Source organism: Natator depressus, chromosome 8 (genome assembly GCF_965152275.1).
Source record: "Natator depressus isolate rNatDep1 chromosome 8, rNatDep2.hap1, whole genome shotgun sequence".
In the NCBI taxonomy this organism is placed as follows: domain Eukaryota; kingdom Metazoa; phylum Chordata; order Testudines; family Cheloniidae; genus Natator; species Natator depressus.
The window spans coordinates 9,896,279-9,913,518 of NC_134241.1; the positions used below are offsets into that span (position 1 = coordinate 9,896,279).

The following is a 17,240-nucleotide window of genomic DNA, read 5'->3' on the forward strand; positions in this document are numbered from 1 at the left end:
TTATGTCGGAAACTGAACTCAAGGGATATTTTGAGTTAACAATACTAGTGAAAAGGACACTTGGAAACATAAAATAATACTTCACGATGTGTTATAATCCTTCAAAGGAAATGTGATCAAATTAGTCTCCATCTTTAAACAATGGAGCTCCTCTGTTTCCATCTTTCACAATGAGAAAACATTTGGAAGGTCAACAATTTGAGGCAAGTGGAATATTTGACTTTGTAACAAAAATGGGAATTAAATCAAGCCAGAAGCAAGTGAAATGCTCCCTACAAACCTCCTGATTGTCATGCAGGCTGTTTAATTCTGTTGCAGTTTGCAATGGCCACTGGCTCTGGATACAGTGCACTGAATGCCTCATTGCTTTACTACTTCAATAAACTGGGAGATCTTCTTAAAGCATCTTCTACAATTGGCCGGAAAAAATCAATAGAAAGAACTCTGGTTTGTCATTCCACCGTTAATGGCATGTGCTTTACCTGCTGTCTTAATCTGACAACAGCAGTAATAAGACAACAAAAAGTTAAAAATCAGGAGTTTCTGTACTCGGTGGGAAACTGTGATTGGCAAAATTATATTATTCTGCTGAGCAAGTTGATTTGCCAGGTGGCTGGGGTGGAAACTGTTGTAGCTCCATTGACTTCAGTGGAGCTTTACATCAGCTGGGGATCTGTCCCTAGATCCAGACATATTCTCAACTGCTTTTCTCAAAGCATGCAGCTCCGTCTTACACAGTTCTTACCAAAATATGGGGCATTATTTTTTCATACACTCTGTATAGCTTTTTACATGATACATTGTATTTCTACTCTACTAAACTAGATAATGGTGTTAGTCTTCTCAAATTATGACCTCCATTCAGGAAAGCACGTAAGCATACGTTTAAAGTTAAGCACACAGTTAAGGTGATTTCCTGTAGAGGGATGCCTTCCTGAACCAGGGCCTGTGAGCTGAACGGAGGCAAAGAGCTTTGCACAAGCCCTCCAGACCAAGTTGAGTGTCACCCAGGGAGCTACAGCAGAAGTTGTTCAAGGTCACATTCTGCCTTCAGATGTACACACAACACCCCATTGACTCTGATGGGACTTGTACAGGTGCATCTGAGCACAGGTCTTGGACTGTAATGCATTCACTTTAATGTTGATTACTTCATATTTGCTGAAAATAAATGCAGCCAGTCTCACCTGGAAGAGTCAGGTGAGAAGAGGCTACAGGATGAGGCCCTAGCGCTAGAGAGAATGAGGATGAAGACCTGCTGGCATTGGAGTGGCCAGAGTGCCTGTCAATTAAGCTGTAAGACTGACTGGATTTATTTAAGGAAATATTTAAAAAAATTCAGGGAATGAAAGAGGATCCTACTGGATCTGTATGTATGTGGATGCAGTAACCTGACGCCCTGTGCAAATGGAACAGAGAGGCTGCAGCCACTACTCACATCTTCCCTACCCACCTGCGTTTCTTCTGAATAGTACCTGATTATACAGGCTGTAAGGGAGCAGAAGATTTGACTCTCAAAGCTTTATGTGGTGCATAGCACCGTGTAGGAGCCAGCTGCCCTGGGATGAGTTTAGCACTAGCAGAATGTTGGTATGGTGTCAGCTTTCGTGATATAGTTCTTAATGATTGTGGAGACCCCCTGGATTTCATGGCACGATGGGGTGCCCCTTCTGCTTTGATGGTGGGGCCTGGAGTCTGTGAAATGGCAAGGCCGTGGGCTTGGGAAAGGCAGTGGGCAAAACCAGAGACTTCATCTGATTAAAATCAAGCTCCGAATGAAGCCAGATCTGATGTGCGAGATGCAAGATATTGACGGTGCTCAAGTAACAATGATGTCAAACTACAAGATGTGTTTGTTCCTTTTGCAAATCGCTATCTTTTTTGTCAAAGGTAAGGAGAAAAGAGAAGAATTCTTTTCGAGGTCTGTAATCTATAAAAAGTGATTTTCAAGAGATGGAAGCAAACTAAAAGGAGTCAAAGCCCAGCTTCCTGAGGCTGTTCCAAATCACTAGTTTGGTCTGGAACACACTGGGGATGCTGTTGATTTCACAGCGGTTTTATACCATTTAACCCCAGTAAAATCAATGGCCTTGCTGCTGATTCACACCAGTGTAAATGAGGTCAGGGCCAGGCCCCTTTTGTTGCTGTTCTTGTCACTCATTATACAGCAGAGCAGAATGGGCTTCCCATCTCTGTCTCTCTTATGCTCCTTTGGTAGCAATCTATAAACATCAAAAGTCAAATAAAGAAGTTGACTCACCAGCATCACAGACAGGACATAACCATCCGGATCATGCAAAACAGTAGCTGCATTTATTTCTTTGCACATACACAACCCCCTAAAACAATGCCCCCCGCCAATTTTAGCATAATGAGAAATTCATTGCGGGATTCTCCTGTGGCCTGAGAGAGCATCTGGAGGCCATGTCTGCTTAGGGTTAAACAGTACTCTCGTCCTGCGCGGGCACAAAAGTTATGTCTACACTGCACTGTAAACCTGAATCTGTGGGAACCAGGCATGTGTATTTCCAAGCCCATGCTTGAGCATTCATACTGCATTGTATTACGGGGCTTACAATTGCTGGACCCAGGTCTCATAGCTGTGCTAATGCACCCATACTGCATGTCTGTGGCTTGAGCTGCATCCACACTGCAAAATGACAGGGGTTGGACTGAGTCACAGTCCCTAGCAGGGTCCTAGAACCTAGTCCTGAGTGTTTGTTGGCCTGAGTCAGACTCATTGATGTATGGACAGAAGGGGCACTTGGGCTCAAACCTGAGTCATGCCCTGTGCATAGAGTGCAGTGTAGACATACCCAGAGAGGAGTGAGAGGGAGAAAGGCCCCCTCACTCCATTCTCCATGCAGCCTCACAGGACCTATATGGATCTCGGTCTAGTGGCAAGGCTGCACAAGTGGGACTCCCTCATGGGAGTAAGTGAGCAGAGGGGGGTTGGGGAAGTGTTGAAGATGGGCAAGAAGCAGGTAGAGTCATGGCTCCATGCCCCACCATGCACCGGTCAGTGGAGCTGGCTGCATGCAAGAGGGAGATTTATGCAGCATACTCCCCGTCCCACCCAGTGCATGCAGGGAACTTTGGAGGAACAGTGCCTCCGAAGGCACAATGCTTTCTGGGGGCTGCTCCGGGGCTGCGGAGGCTATGTGCTGCTCAATGCTTAGGGCTGACTCTAAAGGCTCAATCTTGCCCTAAAAAGTAATCACCGTGAATCAGAGTGGATTGTAGGATTTCCACCAATTGCCTTAGCTGCCAACCATTTTTCCGCAAAAAAACAAAGAGCAAACCAAACCGCAGTGGATACCCTTGCTGCTTCCTTTTCTATTAACACCAATCATGCAGTCCTGCTCTTTATTAACTTTCAGGTCATGACTCCAGACAAACAGAGAATAAAAGAGCCGAAAACAACTAAGCCCCTATAACAACTTGTGTTTGAAACAGTAAAATATAAGCTCATTTGATGTTCACAATTCCTGTTGTCAAGGGACTTTCCGATTTTGTTGCGTTATTGTACCAGTGAATTCCATGGATGCATGTGTAAATGAAGCCTTCCCTTTTACTTTCAAATCACCTGCACACTGGCTAGATAAGGAGAAACAAATTATTTCTCCCCTTCAGACAAGTTCTGTTTGTAATGAGAAAATTTTCTTTCTTCAAAACAAATTGCAGGCAAAGGTTTTGAAACAAGACTTTAAAAATAAAACCAGCTTTTGCTGTTTATAATGTCAACTACAGGAACTAGTGTGTATTTCAACTGTGTGTGTGTGTTTGTGCACACATGATTCTAGCCAAAGATTCAAGTTAAGTTGCTAAAATGTTTTAAGTCTTAGCTACGAGCACATAGGTGCTGTGATGGTGTCCAGAAAACAATGCAAGGCATACCGAGTCCATTTGTTGGACTTGCATAATAAGATCATACATACAGTGGATCCTCTAGTATGAAACCTTTGGGTTGGAGCCTGCAAATCCCTACTTATGTGGGCTGAAGAATTTGCAGGATCAGGCCTTTATTTGGAAACATTTAAAGCAATGCTTTCCCCCTCAGTCACTAAAGACCCACAAGATAGTAGACAATACGAACACCAAGGGTAAAGTACACCCTGAGAAGGATGTCTGACTTGGGCTCATTGAATTCAGACTGCTGGCTTGAGGACATGAAACCTAAAGGAAACAGGTGAAATATCCTGCTTATGGAATGGAATTTGGCATTTATATTGGTAGATTTCATTTTGCAAACTTTACCTTGTAATGACATGATTCACCCCCAAAAACGAATCATGGAACATGCAAGATAGATAAGCAGGCAAAGTACTCCTTATATTGACTAACGGTCTGGGGGTAAACTGCACCGCACAGCTGCTTTTGAAAATGCAAGTCAATTCACACAAGGAAGTAGCGTCTTTAACAGAAATATAAAGGTCTTCTTTGAAATGCCTATTGGCCAAAATTCATTTCTGGTATAACTCCATTAACTTAAATAGAATTACGCCTGCCACCTCAGGGTGCATTTGGCCCTAAAAGATTTTTGAATTAAAGTTCTATTATGGGTCACTTTTGTCCTCTTAAATACAAAAATGAACTGCTTACAAACGTATTCTGTCTCATGGCTCCTCATCGTTATCGTGTTTTCTGATAATCTGGATAAAATAACAGAAGGGATAGAAGACATGATATGGTACATTCATTTTACCCATGACTTTCAACAGGGAAGAGCAGTAAATATTTTAGCTTCAGAATGCTGTCATACAACTGTGGAGATATGACTAAACGGGAATGGCTTAAAGAATCATAGGATTCAATTTTAATACTATTCTTCTATTTTATAGGTGTGTATTAGGAGTGCATGATATTTCATATTAAGCAGAAAGGATGTTAGTTGGAAACATGACTATCTAAGGTTGTTTTTTGTACAGACTAAATAAATATTCACAATTTAAAATAAAGAAGAGACAGCTTATTACTTTTGATGGTGAGTATCTTTGACAGCTTCCTAACTTTGGAATGAGGAGTTACTTAGACTAAATGAAGAACAAGGGATTTCCAGCAGATCCATTAGTGTGTTATTCCAGAAACAGAGGTAGCATGCATGACATTAGGGCAAACTCTTAGTCCAAACTAATTAAATAAGAAACCCAAGATTTGCTAGTTGGAAAATGGTTACAATGATCTAGATTTACAAAACATTCCAACATTTTGGAAGGTGGTTAAATCATGTTCCCCTGCTATGAGGCTCAAAGTTGGTGGTAGCTGTAGATGCTCAGCATCTCTCAGGATCGAGATCATATTGTTTACTATGAAAACTAGGTGACAATGATCTGATCCTGCACATTTGCAGACAACGGGAGTTTTAACATTGACTTCAATAAGGGCAGGACTGAGCCTGTAGTAATCATTCTTAGAGCAAGTGAGAAAAAATACTGATGGATTTCTTCCTGACTTAAAACCATCAATATTAGTGAGCCAGAAGTTATTATACACAGATGACTTGCTCTTTAGCGACAAGTGGCAGACACAGGACAGAAATTGAGGCACCTACTGCATAAAAGAAAAGCGATTACTTATAGCATGGTCAGAAAATTCAGTTAACAGCTGATGACAAAACTTCTCCAATGTTGATAACATAAAACAGGCTTCTAATTCTTGCACTGGTTTGTTTTTTCTCTCTTATTTTTTAATCCCATAAGCTATATTTCACAAGCTGCGTGGGTGGGGATTAAGCTATGAAACTTTGCTTAAACAAAACTAACAAAACTCAGAGCCCTGTTGATAGAAAAAAAATTCACTGCATTCAAACCAGTAGCTAGTTGGAAAAAAGCCATCTTGAAAATTATATATACTGTACAAAATTAAACAGAGAGGAGAGAGATTTTGTGCCTGATGTTCTCAGATACAATTGCAGAGATATGAAGTGACTTGCAATATTGTGCAAAACATGAGTCCTCAGAACAGTGACAACTACCATATATAACCAATTTCATCATCCTTATCATCATCTTCATCTTCATCATCCTCATTAGCTGCTCTTACATGAATCTTCATTTTCCCTTCTTTGTCCTTTTTCGCTGCTTCACGGTCCTGTTCCAAATCATCCAGTAATACAACAGATCCACCACTGCCAAAATCCCCTGAGGTTTCTTGCTCTTCTTCTAAAATAGGTAAGAGTAAAAGGTCATTCTCTTACCCAACAACCCAAAAATCTCTTTAGTCAATGCTTGTTAATGTTCTGACTATGCAAACTACTTTATTTTTTTTGTGTGCAGTAAATTGATTTTTTAAAGAGGCAATTTAGCGAAGGACAGTACAGCAGGCCCCCTTAAAAATGTACATACATCTGTTGTGCCCATGACCACAAATCTGGGAGGAAGTAATACTTCAGTGGGATCTAGAATAAGATACAAGGCCTTGCATCTCTAGATTTCCAATTTAAATCCATCCAAGGTGAATGGTGACTGAAAATCATTACCATCTGATGATTGTTTGGTGGTCTACATGAAATGAGTTGGTGGTCTCGGATCAATTCCTGAAAGTCAAATGTCTACATTAGAACTGGATGGAAAACAATTTTCCCAACCCATGAAAATTGTCAAGATTTCAAAAAAAAAAACCCACAACAAAAAACAACCCAACCCGTTTGTCCTGATTCACGACGAAATATTTCACAAACTGAAAATTCCCCCCAACATTTCATGTGGTTCAGCTGAAGCATTTTGTTTCAATAATTTCAAAACACTGTGTTTCAATTTTGACTGTTAAATGGGTTTCTTTATCCCAATTAGTTTTTTTAAAACAAAAAGTTGCTTTGAATCAGAAAACCAGAATATTTCAGTCAGAAAATACTGAGGCAATTGCACTACTTAAAAAAAAAAAAGTGAGTCAAGAAAGTCAGCAAAACTGACCCTTCCCTGCCAAAAGTTTTGGTGTTGACAAATTGGCAATTTTCCATTAAAAATGTTTTGTCAAAAATTGCCAGTCAGCTCTCGTCCACCTCACAAAATCCCCGTCACAATCAACACTAACTTCCTTCTTGGTGGCCAGTCTCAGCGGAGTACCAAAGAACTGAATGTGCACTGACACTGAAACGCCCTCTCAGTGCAACTGATTCACACAGGCACCTTGGTGGCATAGTGGGGATGGGGCTGTGCTGTGTAGGTTGGGGTTGGACCACCAGGGAGTTGGGATCTGCTTTCTCATGCACACATATGCTACCTGCCTATATTGGATGCGTATCTGGCTGGGATGAGGACAGAGGTGGGCACACAGGAATCTGCGTGCCCATCTTTGGTAACCACACGTGCAAATGGTTCTCCAATGCTATGCATATGTTGCAATTGCTTGATTTTATGTACACTCATGCACATACACTCCTGCAAAAGCACCCGCTGACCCTGACAGAGAGACTTAGGATGTAATCATGTACATTTTAGAGCTTCTAAAGCTTTGCCTTCTCTATTCTCGCTGGAAGTAGAGCAACTGAAGCTATCATTACACTGAGTCACACTGAAGAAATTTTTGTTTGCCTGATTATATAGAGCTGTCCAGTAATTTTACATGTCAGTGTAATAATACTGTAGTATCAGCACTTTTATAGGGCCTGGTTGTTAATTTATAACACTTTGTATAGTTAAAAACCTTCCCTTCTCAAGAAAGCCCTGATTTATGAAGCCCCTGTAAATGTGGATTCTACTGTATAGGGAGGACTATATTTAATAACCAAGCATAACAACCGCATATCTTTTATTTTAATAGCATCTACTGCATTTGCCAAGCTGGTAGGAAAAACATTTTCTTATCAGTGGTTATTGCCAATTTCATACTCTTGTACACACGCTCCAAGACAAAGGTACATGTGTGAGCACGCAGACACTTTTATATTGTGAACTGGAATACATGGGAACATTTGGGACTCTGCTAATTATGTTTCCTATATTGTCGCTTTTTGTTATCATGGTTGATCTTACAGCAATTTCTGGGCTTACAACAATGTTAATTTTTGTGTTGTCTTGGTCATTACTCACCACAACTAACGGTGCCTTGTTTTCTTGAGCCGGCAATCTCATTTCCATATTTATCAACACACCAGCATTGCCCTGTACTTCCATGACACTGAGTTGCTTTGTAATATCCTTCCTCATTGCACCGTGGAAGGAAAACACCTGAATAAAGAAAAAGGTTTCCTTAGTAAATCCTAGTCTTTACAGGATCAAGCAGGAAGATATACTGTAATTGGCCTGTTTCTTGTTTAAAGTAAAATGCCTTAATATGGCATAAATTACAAATGGAGCAACCTGGAGTGGCTCTGGTTTTACAAAAAGTCCTGGATCAAGTTCTGGATTTGCAAAACTAACACTCAAACTGTGGATTGTTTGGCCCAAGCTCCCATTTTAACTCCATCTCCATATATATGTTTGCACCTAGTGTTTGCTGTTGACTTCAGTTCATTTGTTGCCCGTTGGGAGTATCTGTGTGTAGACAGATAGATAGATATAACTGAAAACATTTGCATTGGTTCAAATTCCAGCCAGTGGTCCTGATTTCTGAACCACCTGTAAGATTTTCTCCTTTTTGATTAAAAGTAGTGCCATTTTAAAGTGAAAATATACATTCTGGACTTCCAAACGTGGCCTCCTATTCTTATCTCTCGCAGAAGCTTGCTATGTTTTATTCCTTTCAAACAGATTCTTGACCTCCATCTCCCGTAGTGGTAGTAATACGTGGCATGTAGAGAGCACTTTGTATCCAAGGATCTCAAAGCACTTTACAAATATTAATGCATTTAGCCTCACGACACACCTGTGAATTATTTAAGTGTTATCATCCTCATTTTCCAAGCAAATCATCATCTGTTCATGGATGTTCTGCAAGCAGAGGAAGAGGCTACATTTGTGGAGTAAATTATTCACTATGAATTATTCCCTCGGCACCACTGATCTATAAAGTTGGACTTCACACATTAAAGCAGAACTAAAAAGATCTTCACTATGCAAACAAAAGCTGAAATATTTTACTTCAGCAAACAAAGTTATTTAAGCATAAGGAGGAAGGGGGGATCGGAAGGCACAAATGATATTTAGGTGCCTAACTTCCACTGAAATCCATCTGTGCCTTTCAAAATCTCTCCCGAGATGTCTTGCCAAATCCCTGATGGGTTGAGGGAGTTGTATCTGGGGTTGGGAGTTCGTTCAGAGAGAACGAGCAGGCTACTATGTTACTATATGAACATTTTATGAGAATGTACATTTTCCTTGTTGTAAGGCTGCCATGAGCACGGGATGGTGGCTAGATTGTGCCCTAGACACAGCCCTGTGTAAGGGATGGTGTATTAGTTGCACTGCTCAGGAGGAGCCCAGCGTAGAACTGGGACTCAGAGATCCACCTCTGAGACACAGTGCTTCTTTTCCCCTGGGGAGGGGAGTATGCTGTATCAGCCCTTTACAAGATGTAGCATATGCCCCTCTTCTCCTGTCCAGCCCCTGTCCAGCGCTTCTGGGGAGAGGTGGCAGAACAATTGCTTGATACGCTCCCTGTTCCTTCCCCCCTACTTGCTCACAAGAGCACGGGCTGTGCACAGGCTTTGCTGTGCTGAGGATCCAGACAAGGATTGGGATAGCCCTAATGCAACCACACAGGATCGGGATTTCTTAATTCTCTTTACTCCCTCTGTGTGCACTGGTGCCAGCTACAATACCTCCTTGAATGATTAACATCTCTATAGGCCTCCTTTCAGGGTTAAAATGCCATTCTTACGCCTTGTCCTCCCATATGTAGCCTTACCCAAGACAAAATTATTTCCATGTTTCATTTTTAATTTCCATTTTTTCTGGTGTTTATCATATGAGTCCTTCCACAATATTATAATTACACCTGAAAGGCATCAGCCACCTGCTTGCTATTTAATTTATACTAAATTGAAGTATAACTCCAGATTTCCTAAAAGTATTAAAGAATCACTAATACTTGAGCTTTTCAGGGAAAGACAGTAGGATACTGAGGCTAAACAAAAAAATAGCCCAAGATTTGTCTCATAACAAAACCATTGCACATTAGCCTTTCAGAGCATGGTGCATTCTTGTTTCTTGAGACAAGAGAAGCCAGTATGATTTCTGCCACCACTTTCAACAGAGGTAATGCAAATGTGCTGCCATATAAAAAACCCACTTGTCCTTGGAGATCAGTTAGCTTCATTCCCAGGGGAGGTCTGTATAGACACCTTCCATTCTCTGCTGGTTGCTTCTGTTCCAGGAACAGAAAAACCACCTCTTATTGTCTTAAATGATTTTTGAGAAAGTATATTTTCTCTTTGTCAAAGAGCCCAGTGATTTACTGCTCACACAATACTTACTTTTCTACTTCAGTGTGTGGAGCATCTCTACAGATTCTTCATATATGTCAAAAGGGCTATTTCTACTACATTTCCCATGGAAAAAATGAATGAGAAAACATTGCCCAAATGCTCTGCAATTACTTATATAAAAGACATAGAAATGGGAAGTCAGTCATATATACATTATGAACTTCTGAATTTACCATCTCATCCCACTGCAGATATTAAAGTGGATGTCTAATTTTTAAATGTCACAAATGTAATTCTGAAACATTTGAACATTAACCTTTCTAGATCTGACCTGATCTCAGAGAACATTTTCACACTTATTAACTTTGCTATTTCAAGCAAGCAGAAGCAGTGGTGTTAGCAAGTTCATATACCAGGACAATTGAAAGGAAGATGAAAGATTATAATCCCCAGAGACACATCATCTTTATTTACCCACAGTCCAGTAATAGCGTGGACATGTTCAACCATAAAGGTTTTCCAAGTTCACTCATTGCTCAGTCACTTGTTTCAATATTGATCCTGAAGGACTTTCCATATTCGTACTCTCTTTCTTTCTTATTTAAAGACTAAGACATGCATTGGACTAGACAAACCTGAAGAAGATTACAGAGGATCAGATCCTGAGTGGGTGTAAATTGACATTGACTCTGATGAAACTATGATCCTCAGCTGGTACAAATCCATTCAATTCAATGGGTCTATAGCAATTTACACCAGCTAAGGATTTGGCTCCAAATAATGACTGATGCATCAGTCTGATATTATATATATAAAAAATATTCTTGTGACTTTTCGTGAGAAACTAACTCCTCCCCTGGCCTTTGAAATTCAGCATGTATCATTTGTGCAGTGTTCACACAAATGCTTTACATGTGTTGCAAAAGATAGATTTAGAAAAATAATGGGCCAATCTCTTTGTTAGCATAAGTGAGTGCCACTCAGTTGTTCTGAAAGCAGTCCTCAGCTTTGGTGAACTTGGCCCCGTTTATCTAGGAGTTTAAAGGAAGACCAAGAACGATGCACAGAATGATGGCAATTTCCCTGTAATTTTGCATGTGCATTTAAATAGGGTTTTGAATAGCTAGTTGTGGATGCAAATCAGGTATCTAGAGAGGAGCAAATACTCTGAGTTGGGGCTGCAACTCATCTTGCATACCACAGTCACTGCTCATCTTTCCCGGCTGCCAGAGTAAGGACCACATTTTAATGCACTCTAACTTTTTCCTTAATTTATCAGCTGGTGGGAATAATCTGGTGGGGACACAGTGTCCCCAAGAGCTTACTTTCCTATGAAACAAAAAATTCCTTTACAGTAATCATTTTCAGCGTTGACTAAAGGTGAGTCACACCACAAATCCAGAATGTCTGGAATTTAGATTTCACATTTAGATAATTTAGATTTAGATCCACATTCGGGGGATAGTTTGATCCCAGGTTTTGGGATGGCCCAACATAAAGAGGGAAACGATCAGGAGCCAGGGCCACGTTTCTTTTCTAATCCCCCTGCTTATACAGCTGCCATCACTGTAGAATCTGAGGGCCTTCCCCGGTGAGTGAGGGTCATTAATGGGGTTTTGATTTGAAGCCATCTCTAACATTAAAAGCATGTCTACACTACCACTGCTACAGTGGCACAACTATGGCATTGCCGCTATGCAACTGCAGCACCATACCATAGATGCTTTCTACGTTTACAGAAGGGGCTTTTCCTTCACCGTAGGCAATCCCCCTCTCCGCGCAGTGGTAGCTAGATGGATGGAAGAATTCTACTGTTGATCTAGTTGACCTAGCTATGTCTGCACTGCATGCGAGGTCAGCTTAACTATGGTGCTCAGAAATGTGAATTTTTCATACCTGGGAGTGATGTACCTAAGTTGATCTAATTTTAAGTGTAGACCAGGCCCAAGAGTTAATTAAGCAGGCTGCCAATTGAATGTTTCTTGATTTGGTGTTCAACATCCCTGTCCCTCTTGTTCTCTGTCCTCCTCTGTAACTGCTCCCTTTGTCTCCTGTTCCCACTCTTAGCTTCACATCTTTTACTGCCCCTTTTACCTGGCTCAACCTCCCATTCCCCAGGAGTCAACTGCGTCCTCTCTTCTGCATCAAACCATCTTCTTTTTTGATGGCGGCTCTGTGTTTCCTTGCATTTCAACTATCATCCTGTACCTGAGGAGCGGGGAGTGTTTTGTAAAACTCTGTGTATGCTTACAGCACCCGAGAAATGATAGACTCCTATCAATATGAAAACACTGCCGCTGTCTTAACTATGGTATTGCTACTGCTCCACTATAATGATAACGGATAATAATCAATGGCCATCTATTATGGAATATATACAAAACGTTGGTCAGAGTGCTAGGCTGGGTGGTGGGAGGCCGAGGTTCATTTCCAGTTTTGCCACAAACATCCAGTGTGACCGTAGGCAAGTCCCTTTATGTCTCAATTTCCCATATAAAATGAGGGTGATAGCACTGCTGTATCTACAGGGGTGTTGTGAGGATAAATGCATTGAAGATTGGGAGGTGCTCAGATACAGCAGTGATGGAGGCCAGACTAGTATCATATATAGAATTCAGAGTAACAGCCGTGTTAGTCTGTATCCGCAAAAAGAAAAGGAGTACTTGTGGCACCTTAGAGACTAACCAATTTATTTGAGCATGAGCTTTCGTGAGCTACAGCTCACTTCATCGGATGCATACTGTGGAAACTGCAGAAGACATTATATACACACAGAGACCATGAAACAATACCTCCTCCCACCCCACTCTTCTGCTGGTAATAGAATTAACAGCAAAGTTGAGACCTACAGAAGAGCCATGTAAGCTTCTCTCTCTAACCAACCTAAATTGGTTCAGTAAAAGATATTACCTCACCCACATTGTCTCTCTAATACCCTGGGACCAACATGGCCACAAGAACACTGCATACAAGCTGAGGGCTGGCAGGCAGATCCCTGTATTAGCTGTTATATCACAGAATTGATATAGGAGAAGACCCAATTTGAAGATACTGATGAAAGCAGAGGTTAGGTATCTTAGTGATGTAGGAGAAGTGTGAACAGGCTAAACCAGTGGTTCTCAACCCACAGCCCAATCAGCACACAGCTGCAGCCCATGTCACATCCTCAGGGCCATACAGGCAGTATATAGATTGTGTGGATGCAGTCCACATAACACAGAGAGCGGCATATGTGGCCCACAATGGTAAATAGGTTGAGAGCCACTGGGCTAACCAGTTTTGCTCTTTGAAAGTGGTGTCTTTACATTTAATTGCCCCCTAGGTAAATCTGGCCGGAAAAGATGAATGGGGCTGTTTACTTTTTAATTCAAACCACTGGGATGATGGACTTCATTTGAAAGTCTCCAAATTCAACCATACAACATGTTTAATGACAATGGCTTTGACGTACTTTGTGGCAATTCTCAAACTCCTCATTTTTTCAGTGAATATGGGTTTACAGAAATCTTTCCTGTGCACAGTGTCCAGAATATAAATATTTCATTTTACATATCAGAGAAAGAGAATAATTAAAGAACAGTCTCTTTGACGCTCGTATCTTTTTTATCTTTACTACAAGCAGCATTTTTGTCATGTGAATGTTTTGTTTTCCAGCTGCACGATTTTGCAACTGACACAAGAAAAAAAACCCACATTGTTCTACTCTGTCTAAATAGCAGTGGGATCAGATAAGAGGCTCTCCAAAGGGTGGTGTTATGCAGGAAGACTTTCAAGTTGCTAACTGAACCAGAGAGTTCTTCTTTTCTATATTTTCTTCTAGCCCGTAGAGCAAAGTATTACAGAAACCTACTGATTTGTTGAATTGAGCCGGTTTTTTCCCCTCCTTTTTAAAAAAAAAAAAAATTGTAGACTGACATAATTATTTGTGGGAAGAGAACATTTTATACCAGTGTTATTTTGTCATTTTACTCCAGCTATTGTGATCTGATCCCACTGGCATGCAAAGGGGGTTGTTTGTATTGTTGTATGTTCTACACACTGTGTGAACAGCCGTTATTTTTCCTATGTGTAAGAACAAACCATTTTTTAGCCTAGCTGACATTTATTTCATACTGCACAAAATAAAGACTGAAGAAATGTAGTGCTGGATTTTCCATGTTGTCTAATGGACCTGGACACCCAATTCCCATTAGAAAACAATAGGAATTGGTCAACCCATTCTGTTAAGTGGCTTTGAAAATCTCACCCATAAAAGCCTCCATGAAAGAGAGAGAGAGAGAGAGAGAAAACAGCAGCCACCTATGCAACCATCTGCATCTGAACTGAACCATTTGGCCATTCCACCTATCCTAGTGTTCCCTAAAATTCTCAGGGATAATTCCAAGGTCTTTGGAAACTAAAATAATTTTACATTCGTTGCTTATCTGAATCTTCATGAGTCAGAATAGGATATCAGACAGCTATGCACCTTATACTTAGTCGGCTTGTATGTTCTGTATTTTGCCTAATTAAAATTTGTTAAATATTTAATATGAATTGCTGATTATCAGGCAAATCTTGCAGTCTTTATACGTGCAATTTTCAGTCAAGTAAAACTCCCACTGATGTCTTGGGGCCAAATTCAGTCTTTTTACTCCAACTGCTGCCAATACCCACCCTGTGTGATTTGGCCCTACGTAAATTAATGAATTGGAGATGCACTACAATAATGCCACATAGACTGCAGTCCACAGAACACCTTGAGATTTCACTGGTGTCCAATTATCAATTTAACAGTTTGACTTTTCAGCTTTTAAAAAAAAGAAACTATGTGTCCCAGACCTCAATATCGCCAACAGGAAGTAGAAGAACAAAACATTTAAAAGTGTAATTAGACAAAATTTAACTCCAACAAATGTATTTCTAACCTTATAATTGGAAGAATCTGAACTCTCTTCATCTATATACTCTGCTTTTTTAACTAGTCACAGGAGATTTGAATTAAAAATACTCTCTTTTGCCTTTACATGCTCAGATACCATGGTGACCAGCATGGTGTAAGAACCTATATAAAATAACATTCATGTTTTTGGGGAGGTGGTATCAATTTGTTCTGAATTAGTTGCCATACATTTATGTTGACATCTCATTATTGGTTTAATTTCATGAAACATCAGGCACAGGCTCAAAATATTAATTTCTAATTGAAAAACGATAACTGCACATAAAGTTACAGTGATCACAGAGCTTTAATTAGTTATTGAAATGAATGGCATGTGATCAAACTTACCCAGCAGACTCTTCCCTCTACTTAGCTTTTGAATCCTGTTCATTTCATTCTGGCAAGGGAGACCTAAAATATAATGTATGAAAGTCAGTTTCCAGATGGTACGGGACAGACTCTCTAATGATTGGCTTCACTATTTACATGCAATGTAGTCTATTGTACACCTGGGACTGAAATAACCCCATATGCTGGTAATACACGGCAAAACAAATGTATGTCATTAGCTTTACTAATTAAAAAATTCAAAACACAGTATATTTAATAATAGTGTTTTGGGGCCATTTGGGTTGTTAAACATTTTTTTCTTCTCCTTCATCAAACTGAAATAATGCCAGGCTTCTAATTTATGATTTCCTAATAAACTAATTTCCACATTAATAAGAACACAAGGTCATAAGCCTTCTATTAGCAATAGAACTAATTCCTGAATTGGAGTGCCAGTAATTTGATTGCTTCTTTGTTTGTTTCACCAGTGAAATACATGTAATTGACAATATTTGCCATTGCTACACAATGCCCTTTCTCACAAGGGATACAGAAAAGGGCTTTTTATTTTTAAATGAAAAGGGCTATGAATTACCAATTCAAGATAAATGGCAGTGCAGTCAAAATGTAAGAAAGATGCTGAAACCTAGAAAATCCTAAAAAAATACTACATATTTGTGAAAAAGAGAAACCAGAACTGTTTTCTTATCAAGACAACTACAAGGTATTAAAATGTATAATATTATTTTGAAATATTAATCTGAATATGGTAACATTTAAGCCAAAAGTTTTAAATTTGTCTGGCTACACTTGGGTACCTAATTCCATATTTAGGCACCTACGTGAATAGCCTGAACTTTCCATGCGAGGAGCACCTACACTTCCCATTGACTTCAGTGGCAGCTGCAAGTTGCTCAATACTTATCTGGCCATTCTTATTTAGGTGTCTAAACATGATTCCCAAGTTTGTAAATGCTCCCTAACATCCTGTCCAATGCTCTGGCCACTGAATCATACTTAAAAGCCTCTTATCATCATCCCAGGACATATGGTGATGACTGTTTTGCATAAATATTATTAATAATAATAATAGAAAAGCCATTTTGCCAAATTACATTTTCCATACCATTATTTTAGCATCTATAGTAATGAATTATAAATCAGTTTTATGTTACATAAGGGAATGACTTACCTCCTGGCTTTTGAAAGCAGTAGCACCATTCATTGTTAGAAAGCTTTCCGTCCTTGAAGGAGTCACATGAGTTGAAGAGGGGTTTAATGCATGGCTCATACTTATCAAGATAAATTGCATTGATCTCAGAGTGATCCAGCAGGAGGTCATAGTTCATATCAAGTTTGTTGAACATCCAGCCTAATGAATCCTTACAGATTGGTAGTATGCTGGTGTCAAATCCTACGAGAACATGGGCAAACAACCACTGGTGAGTCACACCACACAGGCCTAACATGCATCATTGCTCAATTAGGATGTTCTCTCTCTTGCATGTTCTTTTATCTGAAGTATGGAGTGAACTTTGTTTCAGATTAACCCAACCAGTAGGAAACCAGAACAATACCAACGAAGAATGAATGAACTGGTTGAATCAAATCAAGCTCAAAACTAGATTTGATTCTGACCCAAACCCTGGATAAGAATGCCACTTACATTTTTTGGAGAAAAAG

At 40.0% G+C, this 17,240-nt stretch overlaps 1 protein-coding gene across 2 annotated transcripts in view; it reads right to left on the reverse strand.

Moving 5' to 3' along the window:
* Positions 1-1,919: 1,919 nt before the first annotated feature.
* The window catches only part of SPOCK1 (SPARC (osteonectin), cwcv and kazal like domains proteoglycan 1), a 455,324-nt gene continuing 440,003 nt past the window's right edge, over positions 1,920-17,240 (reverse strand). The window contains exons 8-11 of one of the 2 annotated variants that reach the window (XM_074960402.1): positions 16,750-16,971; positions 15,576-15,638; positions 8,031-8,168; positions 1,920-6,161 (exon numbers count right to left, since the gene is read on the reverse strand). In XM_074960402.1, coding sequence (XP_074816503.1) covers positions 5,971-6,161; positions 8,031-8,168; positions 15,576-15,638; positions 16,750-16,971 — 614 coding nt within the window. In that variant the 3' untranslated portion in view covers positions 1,920-5,970. Of the gene's footprint in view, positions 6,162-6,396; positions 6,536-8,030; positions 8,169-15,575; positions 15,639-16,749; positions 16,972-17,240 lie in introns of those variants that run through there. The other variant, XM_074960403.1, reaches the window with a different exon arrangement.